Source organism: Euphorbia lathyris, chromosome 6, assembly GCF_963576675.1.
Source record: "Euphorbia lathyris chromosome 6, ddEupLath1.1, whole genome shotgun sequence".
Classification (NCBI taxonomy): domain Eukaryota; kingdom Viridiplantae; phylum Streptophyta; class Magnoliopsida; order Malpighiales; family Euphorbiaceae; genus Euphorbia; species Euphorbia lathyris.
In genome coordinates, this window is record NC_088915.1 from 83,454,463 (window position 1) to 83,475,952 (window position 21,490).

Genomic DNA, 21,490 nt, shown 5'->3' on the forward strand with positions numbered 1-21,490 from the left:
CTTTCTTTAATCGGTGTGCAGCTGGTCAATTTAGCGCTGCGACACATTACCACCTCCCCTTCTGAGTTGCGAACCACCGCCCCGACTCCTGCCTGTCTTTCATCCAAAAAACACGCCGCATCCGTGCAGCACAACAGACCTGATACCGGTGGGTGCCATTTCAGGCAATTCCCAGCTGCTGTCCTCCTTGCGCTACTGTCCTGTTCCTGACCCGCAGGGTTTTTCTGCTTCAACGCCTTGGCTGCATACCAGTCGTTCAGAACTGTTACTGCCGTAGCTACGACCTGGTCCGCGGATCGTACCTCGTGCTTCCAGAGGCGGATGTTGCGCGCCTGCCATATGATCCAAAGGTACATCAGAATTGAGGCTGATACTTGGTCTGGAACTGAGATCAGCAGCTTACTAACCCAATCTGATATATTTTCTGCAGTAGCAGCAACTGTATTAATCCGTGGTAACAAGCCCGCCTTATTCCAAACTCGCATAGCCTCCGGACACTCAATGAAGGTGTGCCAATCATCCTCCCAGGTACCGTTGCAGGAGACACAATTACTACCAATCGGTAATCCCCTTTTCTGTAGATTAACTTGAGAGGGTAATCAGCTCCTCATTAATTGCCATCCAAAATACCTGACTTTGTGCGGAATCTCTGCAAACCAGATTTTCCTCCAAGCTTCCTATACATGGAACCTCTCTCCATCCTCTAGTGTGGTTGCCAGACGGTAGGCACTTTTAACCGTGTACCTTCCAGAGGGGTGACACTACCAAATCAGCCGATCCTCTGATTCCGTATTTGCTACTCCGATTTTCTGAAGCTCTCTGATATCCTCTTCAACAAAGATCTCCTCTAATAGCTCCACATCCCACTCTTTCGAGTTTGAGATAAAAAGGTCGCAGACTTTCAGCTGCTCAAGCCCTTCAATCATAGGAGTGCGGATGAAACCATACTCCTCTTCCCGAAGCCATTTCTCTTTCCAAACATTTATTGAATGTCCATTCCCGATTTTCCACCTAACTCCTTCTCTAATGATCAATTGAGAACTCCAGATACTTCGCCATATAAAGCTTGGGGAGTGTCCCAGTGTGGCTCCCATGAAATCCCCTCTTGGGTAATATTTTGCTTTGTAGACTTTGCTGACTAACGAAGATGGGTTGGTGAACAAGCGCCACCCCTATTTTCCCAACATAGCAAGATTAAAGGTCGTGAAATTTTGGAAACTAAGACCTCCAAATAGTTTAGGTGCACATAGCCTTTCCCAGGACATCCAATTTAAACCTCTCTCTCCTGACTTCTTATTTCCCCACCAGAATGAATTTAACATCTTCTGCAGTTCATCCGCAGTTGAAATAGGAAGTAAAAACACACTCATAAAATAGATTGGGATAGCCTGACCTGCAGCACGGATGAGTGTAGCCTTTCCCGCTTTCGATATACCCTTCCCTCTCCAGCGCTGAAGGCGTTGCCAAAGCTTATCTCGAAAATGTGCAAAAATCTCCCTCTTTGATCGCCCCACCAGTGAGGGAAGTCCCAGGTATCTGCTGGTGTTCAGTGGGGCGGTAATACCCAGGATGCTAGAGATACCAGCCGCTAAATCTGACGCCACATTTCTACTAAACATAATCCCTGACTTTAGAAAGTTTATAGCTTGTCCTGACACAAGTTCATATGTTTTCAACAATTGTTTCATAGCTCTAGCTTCGCTTAGCGAAGCCTGACAGAATAAAAAAGCATCATCTGCAAACAGTAAATGAGTCACTGACGGAGCTCCCCTCGCTGCTCGACACCCATGAATTAATCCTCGATTTTCCGCTTCAGCCAACAGTGCCAACAAACCTTCAACACACAGTAAAAATAGGTAATGGGATAAGGGGTCCCCCTGCCAGAGCCCTCTTTTAGGAATCACTGGTCCCATTAATTGATCATTTACCCTTACCATATACTAGACAGAGGATACACAGTGCATAATCATCCTTACCCACTTCTCTGCAAAACCTAATTTTAGCATTAATTCTCTCAGGTAGTTCCAATCAACCCTGTCATAGGCTTTGCTAATGTCAACCTTCAAAGCAATGTTACCCATTTTCTTTACCACATTTTTGTTGATGCTATGAATAAGCTTAAAGGCAATTAGAACATTATCATGAATAGATCTACCTTTAATAAAAGCAGATTGGTTCTCAGAAATCAAAGCAGGCAGTAGGCTTTTCAGTCGATTAGCTAAGACTTTTGTAAAGATTTTCAGAAGTACATTGCACAGGGCTATAGGGCGAAGTTCTGACATGGTAGCTGGACTATCACATTTTGGGATCAAAGTGATGATAGTTTTATTTAAATCAGAAGGAAACATACCTTGCTCAAACCAATTAACTCCAGCAGCAAAATAATCCTCTCCTATTAGGTCCCAAAAGTGCTGGTAAAAGCCTGGATTGAACCCGTCCGGACCCAGGGCTTTGTCCGGGTGCATCTCAAATAAAGCTCTTCTGAACTCGAAATTTCATAAGAGGTCTCATTAGGTGTTCGTTGTCTCGCGCAGAGACCCTCGGCTGAATACGATCCACTACTTCCTTCCACTCACTGTTACTCTCTGAAAAAACTGTTTCAAAGTATGATACAGCTATCTGCCCGATTTCTGGTGTGCCATCAATCCAATCCCCCTGTTCGTTTTTCAATCTGGTCAAGAGGTTCATCTTTCGCCTGCCATTTGCAAACAAATGGTAGAACCTGGTGTTTGTATCCCCCTCTTGAAGCCAAAGCAACTTTGACCTCTGTCTCCAGTGATCCTCTTCCTGGACCAAAATCTGAATCATCTGCGTTCTAGTTGCTTCATACTCATTTATGGCCTCCTCCCCACTTACTAGTCTTAACTGTTCTAAACGAACCTGTAGTTCACCAATACGCTGACGGAAATTCGAACCGTAGTTCCTGCTCCACCGGGTAAGTGACGTTGCCACTTGTGATAGTCGGTCTTCCATTGTAGATGACCAGCCGATCTCCAAGCATTGTTCATAATCAATCTGAAATCCTCCTCTCTGGTCCAATGATTCTCAAAACGAAATTGGCGTTGGTAGTGAACTTTTGCCATTGGAGCCGTGTGCAGTATTATAGGAGAATGGTCTGATGTGGGGGCCGTGATATTACTGCAGTAGTGGTTGGGGAATCGATTTTGCCACATACCAGTACATAAACTCCTGTCCAATTTCTCTTGGACTTCATTGGGCTTCCCCATGTGTCGTATCCATGTGAATTGATATCCCTGTAGAGGTATATCAATGAGATCACAAGCCTCAACAGCTTCTCTGAACCCTCTAAAACACCACTCCGGGTGCTCGTGTAGACCAACCTTATCACTGTGCACCAGCAGGTCATTAAAATCTCCAATGATAGCCCAGGGTAAAGAAGAGGCGGCAGCAAGGCTCCTTAGTAAATCCCAAGAAGACCTTCGTCTAGCTCTCTCCGGAAACCCATAAAACCCGGTAATGCGCCAGTCTCCAGCAATAGTGTCTTTTACAGTCAAATCGATGTGATTGGAGGAGAAAGAGTTAAGATGACATAACTTCTCCTTCTTCCACAGTGCATTAATCCCCCCACTCCTTCCGATGCAATCAACTGCAAAGCAACCTTCAAAACCTAGCTTTGCTCTAATGTATTATATACGGGATTGACAGACAAGGGTCTCGTATAAGAATATGATATCGGGCATGTGAACTCGTATGAGTTCCGACAGTATAGGAACTGCTTTGGTGTTGCCCAGACCTTGGCAGTTCCAGCTGAATACCTTCATTTCTTCGGGCGAACCGGCTGGTCCGCCTTACATTGTTGTTGCTTGCCCTTATCCTGAAGGTTTGGATCTATCTGCTCCTGATCATCAGCCTTTGTATCCCTCTCCCCACTAGGAATATTGGTAGGCGAGTCTACATCCATCGTCTGTATCATCACTTCCTGAATTTTTTCCCCGGTCAGCGCACTGCTTGAGTTTTCTCCTCCCCTCCTTCTCTTCCTCTCATCTAACACTTCCAGGCCCATCTCTGCTTTCTTGCCCTTAGATGTTTCGCTGTCAGTAGCCGTGTGTTCAAAAATGCTAGCCCCGAAGTTACGAGATAAGTGGGTGAGGTTCTGTCTTTGATTCGGCCTAGTTTCGTGCCCCGCAGATGGACTGCCTGCTTCCCCTGCTGCATCATTCAAACCACCTGTGCCAGTGTCACTCTCTTCCTTCAACCATCTCTCCCCTCCCAAGAGATTCAAGCGTCGTATGGGGGCTTTTAGGGAAACATCCCATTCTCTAACAACTTCCTCCTCCTCACTGTTGAAGTAGATCTCACAGTGGCGGTCTAGATGACCGATTAGCCCGCATATAAAACAAAAGGTTGGTAGTTTCTCATACTTGAATTTGCAGTGTAGCCAATCCCCACCAGCCCTCCTAACCTTCTTCCCTCTTTTCAGTGGTTGTCGTATGTCTACACAGACTCGGACCCGTAAGTAACTCAGGACATTCATCCACTTATTTTTGGTGTCCATCATAATGAACGACCCAATAAAATTCCCTAAAGCTTTAGCTACCATTTCTGTGAATAGTTGCTGAGTCAAGCCATGGATTTGAATCCAAAAATCGACATGAGTCAATTGAGCATCAGAAGGCTCCTCATTCTCTTTCAATTGGTATAGGATGAGTAAGTGATTATCGAATGTCCACGGCCCGTTGTCCATTACCCATTTCATATCGTAGGGATGGAAGAAACGGAATAGCAGCATCCCCAAGTTCAGAGATCATCATACCTTTACCAGGACGCCAGATGCTAGCCATACGATGCTTGAAGACCTGAAAATTGATGTTACGATCAATAATCAACGATCCCACCAAGCACCATTTGTAATCGACCGTCGCTGCCTCTGATGGAGCCGTCTCAAATTTGAACCCGTCATCGATAATTTTTAGCTGTTGCAATTGATTCTCCATGTCGGTATTTCAGTATCACAGTGGATTATCAGCAGACGGGGTGAGGAGAGGGTGAGTGAAACTTCGAGAGGCGACCGTTGAATAAATGATATCAACGCTAGAAACCCTAGCCGGCAAATCAAAAGAACTCTCAGGTGGAGTAGCGCTCTCAAGAGGAGCAGATATTTTTAGAAACACTCTATCGTCTCATCTTTTTAGGAATCATAGCACGATGATAGTTGGTTATCTATGTCACGTCCGGGTCTAAATTTCTAGAATTTATACCTTGATAGTAAAATATATTATAATTATTAGGTGTATGATTTTTATTTAGTGTTATAGAAAAAGTTTGAAGTTAATTTGAAGGTTTTATGAGTAAATTAAAAATTTAGAGTAATATGTAAAAGATTATATAAAGATGAAGGACCAAATCAGATATTTTATAAATTTGGATATATATCCAAATTTGGAAGAGGTGAACGGCGATGAATCACCATTTTCTTTTATTTTCTTTCCTGTTTTCTTTTCTTCGCCGTTCATCGACTGTTTCTCCACCGTTTCTTTGATTTACGGAGATTCGATCGTCTGAATCACTCGAAATTGGAAACATAGCATCCTTATGTATAGATCTAAGTCCTAACCAAAGAGTTTTTGAGTTTCGACAATGTTTGGAGGGAAATGGCTTAGACAGAATGTAGAAAAGAATCGATCGGGTATATTTCCCTCAATTTAGAGCCAAGGTAAGTAACTATCACCTATATTTTGAGTTTTATGTATACCGATATCTCTATATAATCAAACAAGTTTCAGAAATTGATATTTTAGGGTTATGCAGGAATTTTGTAAAATTTGGATTTTACACGATTTTGCTTTTTATTGTGAAATTATAGGTCAAATGAAGCTATTGACTATGCTTCTATGTGAATTTCGGATTTTACTTGATTATGTTGATTTAAGGCTTAATTTGGTTGATTTACATATATACATATATGTTTTTGGTTTCAATATATATCTATCATGAACAAAATGAATTTGATGATTTCTTACGAATTGTGTTTGGATTGAAAAATCTATTGCGGTTATTAGTATTATTTTGGATTGAAGTCCAAATATGATTTTTATGATACAAAATGGCTAATTGAAGCCAAATGATTTTTGGTTATGAGATAGTTTGGAATTTGATTGTGAAAGGATATTTGAGCACGTTATGATTTTATGATTTTATATCCATCGAGAGCTATCTGGATCGGTGGTTCCATATTTGAAGACCATGTTCAGTAAGGGACATGGCCTGTGTACACAGTTTGAAAGACCTATTGGGTATGGCAAAGAAGTGTCGGGTAAGACCATATGGGATAGGCAATATTAAGAGACGTCTCGATCATATATGTGGTTATGGATTGATACTTAAGGGGAGAAACTCGAGGATGGATACAATGTTTTAAGTTCATTTGGATTATGTTTTCCGTATGATTGATTACGATTTGGTTTGATAAAACGCTTATTTGATTATAATATTTTATAAGGGTTTGAACTCAAGAATCGATACAAGATTATATATTTTTGGTTTTTGGTTTACTACTTTGATTATATTATGTATTTTGGTTTTGAGTATATTTTATAAGGTTTTGATTAAATCCTTTTATAAAGGTATATATGTAGCTATGTTAAGGAAATGTTGTTTTTATGGCTGATAGTTTCTTACTGAGATTTTTGTCTCACTGTTTTTAAATGTTTTAATATTTTTAGGTGATAAAGTACAGGATATAGAGAAGGTTGTCGACAGATTAGGCGAGGTTGGAGACTCCTAAGTATTGATTATGATCTTTCTATTTCACGCCCGATGCCGATTGATATCATTTAGGGTCGGGTGTGACAGTTTGGTATCAGAGCTCTAGGTTAAATTCTTCGGACCTAAGGTGGATAGTAATGGAGGAATATCGATATTTGATGATAGCTAAGAAATAATTGATAGTAAATGAGGAGTATGAATATTTGGTGATAGCAAAGAAATAATCGATAATCATTGAGGAATATGAATATTTGGTGATAGCTAAGAAATAATTTGGAATTTTTCGAGGATTGAGTAACTAGCTAATGAGGTGTAAAAATAAGATTTTATGGTTAGAAATATCTAGGTGTACGAAATTTTGGTGATATGGGTTTTGAGCTAGAGATATAGAGAATTGTCTATATAGATTCGTACCTGAATCTTGTGATACATTTTTCGACCAAATAGAGGCTGAATCTGTCATGGAGTCCTAAATGAAAGTTCTTTATTTTTGTCTTACGTTTCCAAGAGTTTTTGAATCGCCTTAATCGGACTCCGTATGAAAAAGTTATGCTGAAAACGGCATATGTTGGTCATTTTAGCGTTAAATCAGAATTTGGTTTTTGCTTTGATTTTTCTCCTTATTTGAGAGACATTGCTACTGGTTTACATGATAAGTTGGTCTTCTTAGGAATATAGGAAATTGAGGAAAGGAGAAAGTGGTCAATTGATGATAATAGATATGGAATTGAGAAAGCTAAACTATGGAGGTTTCAATTAATGAGTTTGGAAGTTGAATAATGATTGGGTGATTATAGCATGAATTTAGTGTATTATAGAAGGAGATTTGAAATTTAAATTACTGTTTTATTGGTGAACTTCATGGAGTTGAGGTTTAGAATTATTGAGAGTTATATAAATGATGTTTAGAGAGATACCGATGTTAGTGATCAATAAGAAGTAAAGTGGGAGAATATATTTGGAGTTCATGATTTGATGATTAAATATGAAAATTTGGTAAGCTTAAATAGTGTTTGAGGAAATAATTAAGATATGAATGTTGAGGACAAATTTTACTGATCTTAAGCACAGTTTGAGCTAGAAAATTAAGAGCTATTGTGTTTGAGGATATTGCTTGGAGATTGCAAAAACTTTCATATTGCGATTTAAGTAAATCGTATTTGTTATCAATATAGTTTGATGAGAAACTTAAATTTATTTGGAATTATTAAGGGGATGTAGGATGACGGGTATAAGAATGATCTATATTGATTTTTCTTATTGTAAGGAATTGATTATAGAGGTTTACGAAAATAAATAAGTCAATGTGATATTCATAGAGGTTTATATTTGATTGATGATGATGACTTAGAGTTCATATTCATCATGATTGGAGTGAAAAATTATAGATATAAGTATTATTATTATGATGAAGTAAGATTATATGCTGATCCAAATCATTGATTCAGATTATTTAGAGGTTAAGGCAAATATAATATCGTACATATTAGCGGTTCAAAAGTGATATTTTTGAAGTCTGTAGAATTTGGAGATAGGTGAAATATATTTGTTATATATGCAATTGATGGGACCAATTGTGATTTAAATTTATTAAAGTGAGATTTGGTGTATGTTAGGAAGATGTGAATAATATTTGAAGTTTTATTGTGGATTATGGCGATGAAATTAACTATATTGAAGTTTAGAGTTACTAAGAGTTATACTGAAATGAGTGTTACAAAGATGTCGATATTGATAAATGATGAAGTTAATAGAAGGAAACATTAGAATTTGTGGTCTTATGATAATTATGAGGAATCTTGATGATGTGAAATAATTTTGTGATCTTGGAGATATTTGAGGAAGAAAATTTGGATTGGAGAATGTGAATTTCGAGGACGAAATTTCTTAAGGTGTGGAGAATTGTCACGTCCGGGTCTAAATTTCTAGAATTTATACCTTGATAGTAAAATATATTATAATTATTAGGTGTATGATTTTTATTTAGTGTTATAGAAAAAGTTTGAAGTTAATTTAAGGGTTTTAATGAGTAAATTAAAAGTTTAGAGTAATATGTGTTTTCCGTATGATTGATTACGATTTGGTTTGATAAAACGCTTATTTGATTATAATATTTTATAAGGGTTTGAACTCAAGAATCGATACAAGATTATATATTTTTGGTTTTTGGTTTACTACTTTGATTATATTATGTATTTTGGTTTTGAGTATATTTTATAAGGTTTTGCTTAAATCCTTTTATAAAGGTATATATGTAGCTATGTTAAGGAAATGTTGTTTTTATGGCTGATAGTTTCTTACTGAGATTTTTGTCTCACTGTTTTTAAATGTTTTAATGTTTTTAGGTGATAAAGTACAGGATATAGAGAAGGTTGTCGACAGATTAGGCGAGGTTGGAGACTCCTAAGTATTGATTATGATCTTTCTATTTCACGCCCGATGCCGATTGATGTCATTTAGGGTCGGGTGTGACAATCTAGAAATCACAACCATTTTTCTTGAAACTACGTCATTTAATAATTATATATTTATTGTTAAGTGAATAATTATAGATTTAAAGTGATATTTTCTATGCCAATTCACTAATGGTTAACCGACCGAAATATAGGTTAACCAACCAAATTAATAAGTTAACCGAAATATGGTTAGCCGAATTAAATGGATTGGTTAATGGTTTTTCTTAATGGAGTGGTTAACCGACCATGTGCACCCCTAATAAAAACAAGTGAAATGACAATATAGTCATGAATAGTTACTGTTATCTTATTGGTCAAATCTACATTAAATTCTATTAGTACAAAATGATCTTTATAATTAAACATTAAGACAGTTTGGCCGAGTGGTCTAAGGCGCCAGATTTAGGCTCTGGTCTGAAAGGGCGTCGGTTCAAATCCCATAGCTGTCAATATTTTTATTTTTATTTTTCATTTACATTTTGAAACGGCATCGTTTCCTTATTTCGTTGTGAGAATCAGAATCCCATCTTCTCCTTCCTCTTTTCTTCATTGTCATTCTGGCGGCGATTATTGCTTGCCGTCGATCTCATTGGAACATATGTTATGTTATGATATTTAGTTTCATTTTAGAACATATTAGCATTTGTTTTAGAACAATCTTGCTACTATAAGTATGTGTATTATATGTGTGTTGTTCTTTTCAGTAATTACAGATAAATTATTGTTTGATGAGCCTGCATTTATGGAAGAGCTGGATGATGTAATGGCTAAAGTCATGGAGAAATATCAAAGCAAAATGAAGAAGAAGCGTGTTGGAGTAATATCTCATCCAAGTTTTAATCTGTTTAGCCAGAATTCAAATATTGCTGAAAATGTTGCTGCTTTAGAATTTGAGAGATTTGCAAGATTGTATGGAGTCAACACAAGAGGTTGAGAATACTGGGCCAGAGCTTAAAGCACCAGATATTAATGAGATGTAAGATTCATAACGCATACCTTAGTGTTTAGAATATATGTTTTATGTTTTTGAACATATGGTTTAGTTTTTAGAACATACGTTAAGATCGAGTTTATTGAATTAATTAGATTAGTATTGTAATGGAAGAGTGATAAATGATAAATAAAATACATATATAATATTATAAATATTTGAGAATTTCTGTAGGTAATTTTCAAGGATTCCCCAAATATTTATTTGAGGTAGAGGTGGGGATCTCCACAGTTCGAGGATAGTACTTCCTATCCCCTTTTATTATTCAAAAGTAAAATGCTCACTCATCCATATATATATACACGATGTGTTTATAAAGAAGAATATTAAAGCTCTTTATTTTCTCCAAATAAAGCAATAACATATCAAAGTTGCAATGTTACACACGAATGTTATCTTTAGTTTGAGCTTTGTATTCGGCATGTATATGTAATAATCAATGAGTTGTTGTTGTGTAGTGGTTATTACGTTAGTCTTACACACTAAAGGTCTCCAGTTATATCTTTATAGCCTAGCTGCATATGTCGCCGCTGAATTATTTCCTAAAATTCTTCATAATAACTGAACTGTCCAGTCAATACCCAAAAAATTCTTGCTCCATCCTTCCCAGCCGAGTGTCTTCTTCGGTGGGGTTTCAAACATGTAGTGATGCACGATGATGTCAAATATAAAATGGTCATGATTTTGTAGGAAGCTTCTCTGGTCATCGTTTGAACAGCTTTGATAATGCTCATATTGGTCGACTAATTATGTCCAATGGGGATCAACCGTTGAAACTAGGGAATTGAAGATTGCTTAATCAACAGCATGGGGATTAACCATTTTGTGGAGGCTAATCTCATTAAGTCGTGGTTATTATCGGATTCTTCTTACCTCTCCAGCCATGAAGAATCTTGGTTGGGGACGTGGTACCTTGAACCTAAAGCTAGAGCTCTTCCGACTACATCAATTGGTCTTAGACTTCGACCATAACGAATAGAAATCAACTAATGCTCCCACATGGATTCAGATTCATTCTCTTCCCCAAAAATATTGGGACACGGAAGTATTATAGCCCTGAGCCTGAACTAATAAATTCCTTTGATGCGCTTCTAGCTAATTCTGAGCACACAACTATTCAGTCCGACACTCCCACGGACACGGTAAATCGTATAATTGAAATTGTCCCGATAAATAATAGCGTCAATGATATTGTCTTTGAAGTTCCCCCAAATATTCAGATGTCTGGTAATGTCTATGTTTTACGGCTCATTAATGACAATTCTTTCATATCAATCAACACCCACAGGTAGATTGACAGTTGGTTGAAAGCATAAAGAATAAAAAGGTACAAAGCAAAAGAACTTCTTTTTAATAAAAGTTTTCCATAAAATAAATATAGTTTAGAAAGACATGGAAAATAATAAATTTATAAAAAAGAATATTTTATTCCAAAAAAATAGCAATATATATATATATATATATAATTAGCCTGTCTCGGTGAGATAGGCTGTTGGAAGTTTTTTTCCTTTTAACGATTGTCTCGTCTCAATGAGATCGGACCATGTCCTGGTGAGACATACCCTGTATCAGCAAGATTGTTCCAGATCTCGGGGAGACGGTGTCTTAAATGTCATTTTCTCAACACTCACGCATCCACTATCCACGTTTTTTTTTTTGCTCCATCTCTGCAATATCAATTTGTGGAAATGATGGGAGAAAAGATAAGGAATCATGAGACATGGAGCTAGAATTATTTGCTATAAATACAACCTCAAATCTCATTCTAACCCACCCACCCACCCACTCAGCCAATCCAACAAAAACCTCAACTTCTCAATCATAGAACACTACAAGAAAAATCGCTATCACCGGCGACAAAATTCCGTCGTGATGGACGATTTTGCGTAGGTGATCGGTATCACCGACGGAAGTCCGACAGATTCATCTTTGTCGGCGTTGACCTCGTAGGTAAGCCGCTCCGAGAAATTTTTACCGAGACAAAAATATCACCGACACAAACTTTAGTCGGCCTTATCCGTCGGAAATTCCAACTACTTTTAGTAGGTGACTTGTGTCGGTGATTCCGACAACATTACCGACCCATATGTATCGGTGATCAATTTTTCGGAACATTTATTTACAATTTTACCGAGAGATACTGCAACGGAAATGCGTCGGAAATGCAGAATTATTTAAAAATTAATTTTCATATTTTTTAAATCATTATATTTGGATTGAAGGAAACTCATACATGTTCAATGACAAAATTCCATTAGTGAAAAAGCTCTGAGTTTCCTAATGATCAACTAATTTGATGTATCTCATAACGAGTTGCTCAAGCTGAATTAAATAGACATGGTAACAAAAAAAAAAAAAGCAATAATTTGTCTGCTATGACACATGAGACTGAAGTGCAGGCAACTGAAAATGTAATTCACTAGTCTTTAGCACTCCAAGATTCATAGGTATATATTACATATAACCAAATAATGCATCATGAGCAGTCAACAACCTAGCAAGTGTAAGCTTTTCGAGTTTACTGCAAACGGAAAATAAAATCACAGATGCATGGTTAATAATACAGGGTTCACAAATTTAGGAATTACCAATTAGATAAAACAGGCTTACCAGTCTGACAACTCATGGAAGTTTTGTATCTCTTCTGCTATAATTTTAGCACAAAGCCATGTTTGGTTGCTCCAAAAACATGAGAGAATTGAGATAGAAAATGAATTTAAGTGACTTCATTAATAGTAAGTAAATCCATACCAAAAATAATTCATATAATAGGAAAATACTCAATAAAAAGCTCAGAAACCAAACAGAGTGCAATTGTAATAAATAAAAGTAAGGTATGTTCAACATCACGTTTAGTTGGCATATAGATACTTACGTTCTCTGCCGTGTCAATATTGTAATAAATGTAAATAAATTAGCTAGAATAACTTTATTCAAATCAAATGTAAATTTGAAGATCAGCAAAGAAAATGAAGTAAAAGAGAGTCGAACTTCAATACCTGTGACCCGTTAAAATTGCTATCCATTCCAATTCGGGTGATTTTACTCCTAATGGAAAATAAAAAAAAACACACATATTGTATAAGACAATAATATAACATAAAACCAAATTAAAGCTAGAGAATGGGTGAAATTAAAGAGGAAAAGCATGAAGCTTTAAATAAATTATGAAACATACCTCCTTATCAGGAGCACATTCTTCATCGTTACAATTATCATCATCAGGATATAAGCTCTGACAGTAAAAAGCTTGAAATTTCGCATATTCAAGGTTTGGAATTTGTTGAAAACCCCAAGAGAAGTAGTGAATGTACATGTCTTTGCTGATATCATTGCCTGAGATGCCAATAGTTTATATTTCAGCAATGAAACCCATAATGAAAATCAACGATGTTAATATAAAATTAAACAAAGAAAGCAACATGCTACTACATTTTACTCTAAAATTTCCTTTTTTCCAGAATCATAAGGAATATGAAAAACTGAAAGACACAAGCAGAGGCACTTGATTAACTCATGAGCGCTTCAGATAATTGCATTTAAAACCAAACCCATGAAGCAAGATATTTTGTCTAGCATCATGATCCATACTTGCATTTATATAGCACATTTGGAGCTCTTCATCTGCATATTGAAATATAACTCATAAGTATTGAATGCCGTGTTCCTGAAACATATCACTTATGATTCTTATTACATGTTGAAATTAGGATTAAGATTACTACATATTGAAATTAGGACCTGTAGACAATTCACAAAAGTACATTGCATATTGAAATTAGGATTAGATACCACGAAAGTATACTACATGTTGACAATTCACCCTTAGATACTAGATATGTCACTTTCTTTTCACTATTTATACACTCTCTTATTTCAATTTAATTAACATTAACACCACTACCTAATTTTAATATTATTGTTTACATTTCTCCTAGCTAATATTATAAAATGATCAGAACAAAACCTATTCTCATGTTTGAATCATACAAAATTAATCTTCAATGTTCATTACATGAAACTAATATGCTTTCATGGTCCAACCTGCATCATTTTGTGTGTAATTTCTTTGTTGTGTGCTCATCATCTCCTAAACAAAGTGCATGTGACCCACCTCACAAATAGTGGACTAGCAGTAGTTGCCTCTGCTCAATTTTTAAATAGTACAAAAGAAATCATTAATTCAAGATCAAAATCTTTTAAAACAAAAAGGAGTAATCATAACCTAAAAATAATATGCAATTATGGGTATCATCCGCCATTGATGCCTTAAGTGAGGTTCATAGCATTATACCATCACACCAAAAAAGGGAGGAAAGAGAAGAAGTAAAATGTATTAAATTGAAACCTAGAAGCCAGATTGTGATAGAGAACGGAGGAGCTGCAAATGGTGGTGCTGGAGCTCCAATTGCGGTCCAAAGTCAAGTCTGGTATGGAAAACGCCAGATCCACTGGTGGTGGCGGCAGATCAAGAGAGTTAACTCACAAATCGTGATAAATCAATACCCATAATAAACCTCAAATCAAAAGCAAATGCAAAGAAGAGAAATGTGAGTTTGGTACCTGAAGAGAGTAGATCGAGTTTTGGAGCAGATTGAGGAGATGGGGGAGAGAACCAGAACAGAGAGAAGCGAGTTTGGTACCTGAAGAGAGTAGATCGAGTTTTGGAGCAGATTGAGGAGATGGGGGAGAGAACCAGAACAGAGAGAAGTGTAGCAGAGAGTGGCGGAGAGGAGGTGCGTAGCGCCGCCGGTGCTGGTGGAAATCGTGCAGCTGCTTGTGGAGGCAATGAGGAGAGCGAGAGAATAGGGTGAGGTAACCAAATTTCAATCGGGAAGCAGAGGGGGAAAGAGAGGCAGAAATTAGGGTTAAGGCTGAATATCCTTATCTATTTATATATTATTTTTATTTTTATTTTTTAATTGAATATTTTTTTTTATCAATTATAGATTTTTTTTAATATTTAATTACCGATAGATATTATGTCGGTCTATATACAAGATTTGTTGGTGTTATCACGGACAAATATAATTTCCGACAATCTCTGTCGGGGACAGGGGCGGATTATTCCCGCCTATAATTACCAACACATTCTAAGAATGTGTAGGTGAATGTGTTGGTGATCAGACACATATATTCTGTAGGTATTCCGTCGGTATTTCCTACACAAAATATTCCATCGGTCCAATCCGTCGGTGATAACGTTTTTTCTTGTAGTGGAATAACCAGCCTTTTGCAATCCAAATTCGATTCTTTCAAGCTCTCTTTTGCAGCCATTTTCGATTTCTTCAAGCTTCCAAATCGTTTGAAACCAAGTTTTTATCAAGCCACCATCATCAACTGACATGCAATTGGTGCAAAATAGGAAAGCATATATGTGTTTTACATTAATGTTTGAAAATAATCTAACTTGCCAATGTTACAGTAAAATTGCATCATTTTAGATGTTAAAAATAAAATTGTTCGTTCTTGTAAATGTTAGGGATATTTTTATACATTATTCCTTTTAAATTAAGGCAGTTAGGTGGCGTTTATGTTATATCTTGAATTTTAATTGTAAGATTATAAAAATGAATAAAGTTCAGTGATCATGGATGTTATTTACCGTAACGTATAAACTCTTATTTATCGCTGATGAGCACGTCGGTCTGCCTTTGAAATAAGAAACAAGAATATAATTAATTGGCTTAATGCATGTTTACACTCTTAAACTTGACAAATTTTGCCTACTGACATCCTGAACTTTTTAAATATCTTATCACACTTATAGTTGGCTTTAAAAACCTATCACATACTTATAGTTGGCATTAAAAATCTATCACACACCTAAAGTTCTCATTAGGACCTACTGCACATAAAATTATTGATTTGTCATATTTGACATATGACGTTACATACAAAACGAACTAATACGATTTCTTTTTTCAATATCATGCACATGTGACCTCGTCTGTCAAAGATGATAGATCATGATTTGTGTCTAATAGGTCCGAGTGAGCCAACTTTAGGTGTGTGATAGGTTTTTAAAGCCAACTATAAATGTGTGATAGATTTTTAAAGTCATCTATAAATGTATGATATCTTATTTAAAAAAGTTCAGGATACCAAGTTGAGATTCCCACGGCTAAACTTTTAATGACTTTTTTTACCCACCTTATCTACAAATCACACCCTTTCTCACTCTATCAATATGTAATTATGTTTGGGCCAGTTTTAATTTTGTTGCCGTAAGATTTAAGAGACTTTAATGACTCTAAAAATAATAGATTTAATATTCACCAAAAAAAAAATAACGGGTAAATTACATTCATGGTCACTGAATTTTAGACATTTAACATTATAGGTACTGAACTTCAATTCTTAACAGTATGGCCACTAAACTTTATACTTTTTAATACCGATTGCCACTCAACGCCTCAAAACGACCGTTGACGGCCTAAAAATAAAAAATTCAAAGCGTTAATGATATTCTAAGGAACTTTAATTCTTGAAAATTTTCGTTTTGAGATCATTTAGGTATTATTTTGTTAGGAGAGAGAGTGACTTTTTAGAGAGACAAACCTCCAAAAAATGTGATTTGGAAAATAAAAAATGTGGTTCCATGGTAAATGTCATTCTGAACAATTTTAATTATTGAATATTTTCATTTTGTGGTTGTTAACGGTCATTTAGAGGAGTTAGTTAAAATTGAGTGGCTACCGATATTGAAAAATGTAAAATTTAGTGGCAATACTGTTAAGAATTGAAGTTTAGTGCCCATAATGTTAAAATATGTAAAGTTTAGTGGTCCTAGGTGTAATTTACCTAATAAAATTGCTGAAATGACAATATACTCATGAATAGTTACCGCTACCTTATTGGTCAAATCTGCATAATGTTTCGTTAGTATAAAATAATTGTTTTTATATAAACATCAAGACAGTTTGGCCGAGTGGTCTAAGGCGCCAGATTTAGGCTCTGGTCCGAAAGGGCGTGGGTTCAAATCCCACAGCTGTCAATTTTTTTATTTTTATTTTCCAGTTACATTTTGAACCCGGTTTATATTAATGACTGAAACGACATCGTTTGCTTATTTCGTTGTGAAAATCAGAATCCCATCTTCTTCTTCTTCATTGTCATTCCGGCGGCGATTATTGCTTGCCGCCGATCTCAAATGCTCGTAAACAAAGCATATTCAACTGCAACTTGGAGAATCCAAATCAAGCAAAACCAGTTAGTCTCTCAAATCTCTTCAATTTTACTTCAAAGACACAACTGGATACCACTCCTCCAAAATCTCAATCTCTCTTCTAAATTAACCTCTTCTCTCTTCCTCCAGATTCTCCATAAAACCCAATCTCACCCTCAAATCTCTCTCAATTTCTTCAATTGGGCCATTTCAAATCTCAAATTCAACCCCGATCTCAAATCTCAATGCTACCTCATCAATGTTTCCCTCGGATCAGATCTCACTCAACCCGCGAAAACTATATTGGATTCTCTGGTTCAAACTCACCCTGTAAATCTCCTATTGAAGACCATGGTTGAAGCTTCTCGAGGTAAAATCTGTCAATCTGATCTATTAAGCTTTGTGCTTCAGTGTTATTTGGATAAGGGTTTGTTAATTGGGGGTTTGGAGGTATATAAGAAAATGAGAATTACTCGATCTATTCCTTCAATTCATGCTTGTAATTCTCTGCTTGATGTTTTACGAAGTGAAAATCAGATGAAATTGGGGTTTTGTTTGTTTGGTGCTATGATTCGAATTGGGATTTTGCCTGATAAACTTACTTGGTCTTTGATTGCTCAGATTCTTTCCAAAAATGGGCAATTTGAGAGAATTGTTAAATTGTTAGACATGGATTTTTCTAATTCAGTGATGTATAATTCTGTTATTGATAATTATTGTAAAATTGGGGATTTTGAAGCTGCTTTTGATCGTTTAAATCAAATGTGTGAAAGAAAACTTCATCCTGGTTTTAGTTCCTATAGCTCCATACTTGATGGAGCTTGCAGATATGGAAAGCTTGAAGTAATTGATAGAATAATGTCATTAATGGTGGATAAAGGGTTTCTTCCTAAGCATCGGGTGATCGAATTCGATTCGATAATCCAAAAGCTTTGTAGTTTGGGTAGAGTGAATGCTACCAAAATGTTCTTCAAGAGGGCTGGAGACAACGGAATAGAATTGCAGGACGCTACTTATGGTTGTTTGCTAAGAGCGTATTCTATAGCGGGACAACTTGAGGACGCCATTGGAATACACAGACTAATCCTCGAAAGAGACATTGCGATAAAGAACAATGCTCGTGAAGCATTCGTTGATCTTCTCTGCGAGGAAGATCACTCGGACGAGAATTATGACATACTGAAGGAGATCATCAGGAGTGGTTTTAGCCCACGAAAATCGAGTTTGTCGAAGTACATCTCATCGTTGTGTAACGAACGAAGGTGGAGAGAAGCAGAGGAGGTTTTGGTGGCGGGTTTTGAGAAAGGGATTGTTCCGGATTCATTGACATGCTGCAGCATTGTTAAGCATTACTGCTGCAGCAGACAGATTGGGAAAGCTGTTGAATTGCATAACGAATTGGAGAAGCTGCGGGCGAGTTTAGATGTTGAAACGTACAATATGTTCCTCAGCGGATTGGTTAAGGCGGGAAGGGGCGAAGAATCGATCAGGGTGTTCGATTATATGAAGGGACTCGGTTTGATTGATGGTGCAAGTTTTACAATTGTAATTAGGGAGCTTTGCCGTTGCAAGGAAATGAGAAAAGCTATGAAACTTCATGATGAAATGTTGAATTTGGGGCTTAAACCTGATAAAGCTGCATACAAAAGGTTGATTTTGGAATTCAAGTAGGCTGAGCTTGGATAGCAATGATGTAATTGGTTCCGGTTTTTAATGTATTTCATTTCCTTTAAAAAATGGATTAGGGCTAAATTTAACCTAATGTTTTTGACGAAGTTCAGATTTCAGATTTAATCTAAACGTACGAAATGATATAAATTTAATTCTAGCATTTAGAAGCAAGATAAAATTTAGTACCATGGTACCAAAAATTTAAAAATATTGATTTAACTATTATGTAACTGTTACATCAGATCTTCCAAACATCAATTATATATAAAATATTTAATATATTACTAGCACAATTTTAAAAAAAATGTTGAAATGATAATCACTATATCGTCACATATAAGTTAATCACAATTTTTTTTCTTAAAGTATCTAAAATGTTTAGTGTGTTGTTAATATAATTACAAATAACCAACCAAAAATATATAAAACTGTTCAATTTTTCGACAAACTTGTTTGGAAGAACCACTGTGACATTTAAATAACAATCAACACATTTTTTCAAATTTTTGTAATGTTGGTCTAAAATTGACATTGCTTGAAAACATGCGGATTAAATTTGTACAATTTTATATATTAGGACTAAATCTGTATTTTTCTGAAAATGTTAGGATCAAATTTGGTCATTATCTCAAAAAAATATATAATCAGCCATAATATTAAAGATTAAAGCATTATTTGGCGGTTTTAGTATCCAAAATTTTATAATTTACCCAATGTGATATCATTTGCTAATATTTAGATATTTCCATATATGATATGAGATGATAATGCTATTTGTTTGAATAGCCAGAATTTGATCAAAGGTATTAGAAAGATTTGTTCTTCCATTGAGTCCATCAATTTCAGCCATATTTTCAGAGAACAGATCAGGTAGCGGATCGTTTAGTAGGCCCAGTGAAGGTTTGGTGAAATTGAATACTGACGGCTCTTGTCTAAGAGATGGTAAGATTTCTGCTGGAGGGGTGTTAAGAAATGCAGGAGGCGGCTGGGTGTATGGGTTTACTCAAAATTTAGGTAAAGGGTCTTCCTTTTCGGCGGAGCTCTGGGGGATTTATTCTGGTCTCAGATTAGCTATTAATCTGGGTTTGAAAAAGCTGATCGTTGAATCTGACAATATGGAAGCTTTCAGAATGATCTCTGATATGAATTCTACTTGTCTAAGTAGCAAGAACTTAATCAAAGGGATAAGAAGGTTTTGTTCTTCTTTCGAGTCCATCAATTTCTGTCACATTTTCAGGGAGCAAAATAGGGTGGCGGACCATCTTGCAGAAGAAGACCACATGAGGAGTCTGGGAGTTTCTACCTTCTCTTAGGCCCTGTTCTTTATCACTTAATTTCAGTAACAATCAGTTCAGTTCAATTCAGTTCAGTTCAGTTCGGTTCAATTCAATTCAATTCAATTCAGTTCAGCATTCAGTTTCAGCATCCAGTTTCAGCATTCAGTTTCAATATTCAGTAATTTATCATTATTTATTATATTATAATTATTTATATATAATTTATTATAATTATTATTATTATTTATCTATAATTTATCATTATTTATTATTATTATTTATAGTTTATCATTATCTATAAATTAGATAAAAGTCAAAAAATGATAGTTTATTAAAGTATATATGGTTTAATAAAAAAAATAAAACTAAAGTATGCATCCATATTTAAAAATTAGGAATTGCATCCATATTATGAATTATTTCTCAAATTTATCCAATTTATCAATGTTAGGGATAAAATTCCACCATTTTAGACGTTAGAGGTAAAATTACTTCTGACCCAAAACGTTATTTTTGCACTTTAACTCTTAATTAAAATAAAAAGTTAAGAGTTTGTATTCATATGAATATTTGTATTTTTTTTTTTGGTAAGAAGGGAAGAAAAAAAACAAACAAACAAAAACCTAACCCGGGATCAGTCTAGGAAGACTGACCCCAATCCTATCCTCAAGAAGAGAAGGTAACAGAAAAGAAGGAGGAACGGAAAGGGTAGAAACACCTAACATCCCCCCATGCCCAGCAGCTGCCAAGCGATCCGCCACGCGGTTTTGCTCCCTATAAATATGGGAGAAGGTAAGAGAATCGAAGGCAGGACGAAGCCTCAAGATGGCTTTAATGAGATTCTGACTCTTAAGACAAACAGCCTGTCTATCCGAAATCCTGTTGATAGCCTCCAAATTGTCAGACTCCACCGAAAGTCTTTTAACACCCATGCGAATGGCGAGTTTAATGCCAGACAAGATCCCCCAGAGCTCCGCAGTAAAGGAGGAGCTCGTACCTAAGTTATGGGTAAACCCAGCCAGCTAGGCGCCACCAGCATCCCGAAGAACTCCACCAGCAGCAATTCTGCCATTACTAAGGCAGGAGCCATCCGTATTCAACTTGACAACCCCTTCCCTGGGCTTCCTCCAACCAACTAACTGGATCTCTTTAACCGGGGAGGGGTGAACCAGGGGCTCTCCTTCAAAACTCTTTATAATAA

At 36.2% G+C, this 21,490-nt stretch overlaps 1 protein-coding gene and 2 non-coding genes across 3 annotated transcripts; all 3 read left to right on the top strand.

Moving 5' to 3' along the window:
- The first annotated feature begins 9,551 nt into the window (after positions 1-9,551).
- Positions 9,552-9,631, top strand: TRNAL-UAG (transfer RNA leucine (anticodon UAG)). The gene has a single exon. It is a non-coding gene; the product is annotated as a tRNA-Leu (tRNA).
- Positions 9,632-17,090: 7,459 nt separating this feature from the next.
- TRNAL-UAG (transfer RNA leucine (anticodon UAG)) lies at positions 17,091-17,170 on the top strand. The gene has a single exon. It is a non-coding gene; the product is annotated as a tRNA-Leu (tRNA).
- Positions 17,171-17,231: 61 nt separating this feature from the next.
- On the top strand, positions 17,232-19,145 carry LOC136234276 (pentatricopeptide repeat-containing protein At4g21170). The gene has a single exon (XM_066024100.1). The coding sequence runs from the start codon at positions 17,327-17,329 to the stop codon at positions 19,010-19,012; it is 1,686 nt and encodes a 561-aa protein (XP_065880172.1). The 5' UTR covers positions 17,232-17,326; the 3' UTR covers positions 19,013-19,145.
- Positions 19,146-21,490: the final 2,345 nt, after the last annotated feature.

Bases quoted from the DNA above. Each gene is read 5' to 3' on its own strand.
- LOC136234276 (XM_066024100.1), top strand. From the start codon at position 17,327: ATGCTCGTAAACAAAGCATATTCAACTGCAACTTGGAGAATCCAAATC.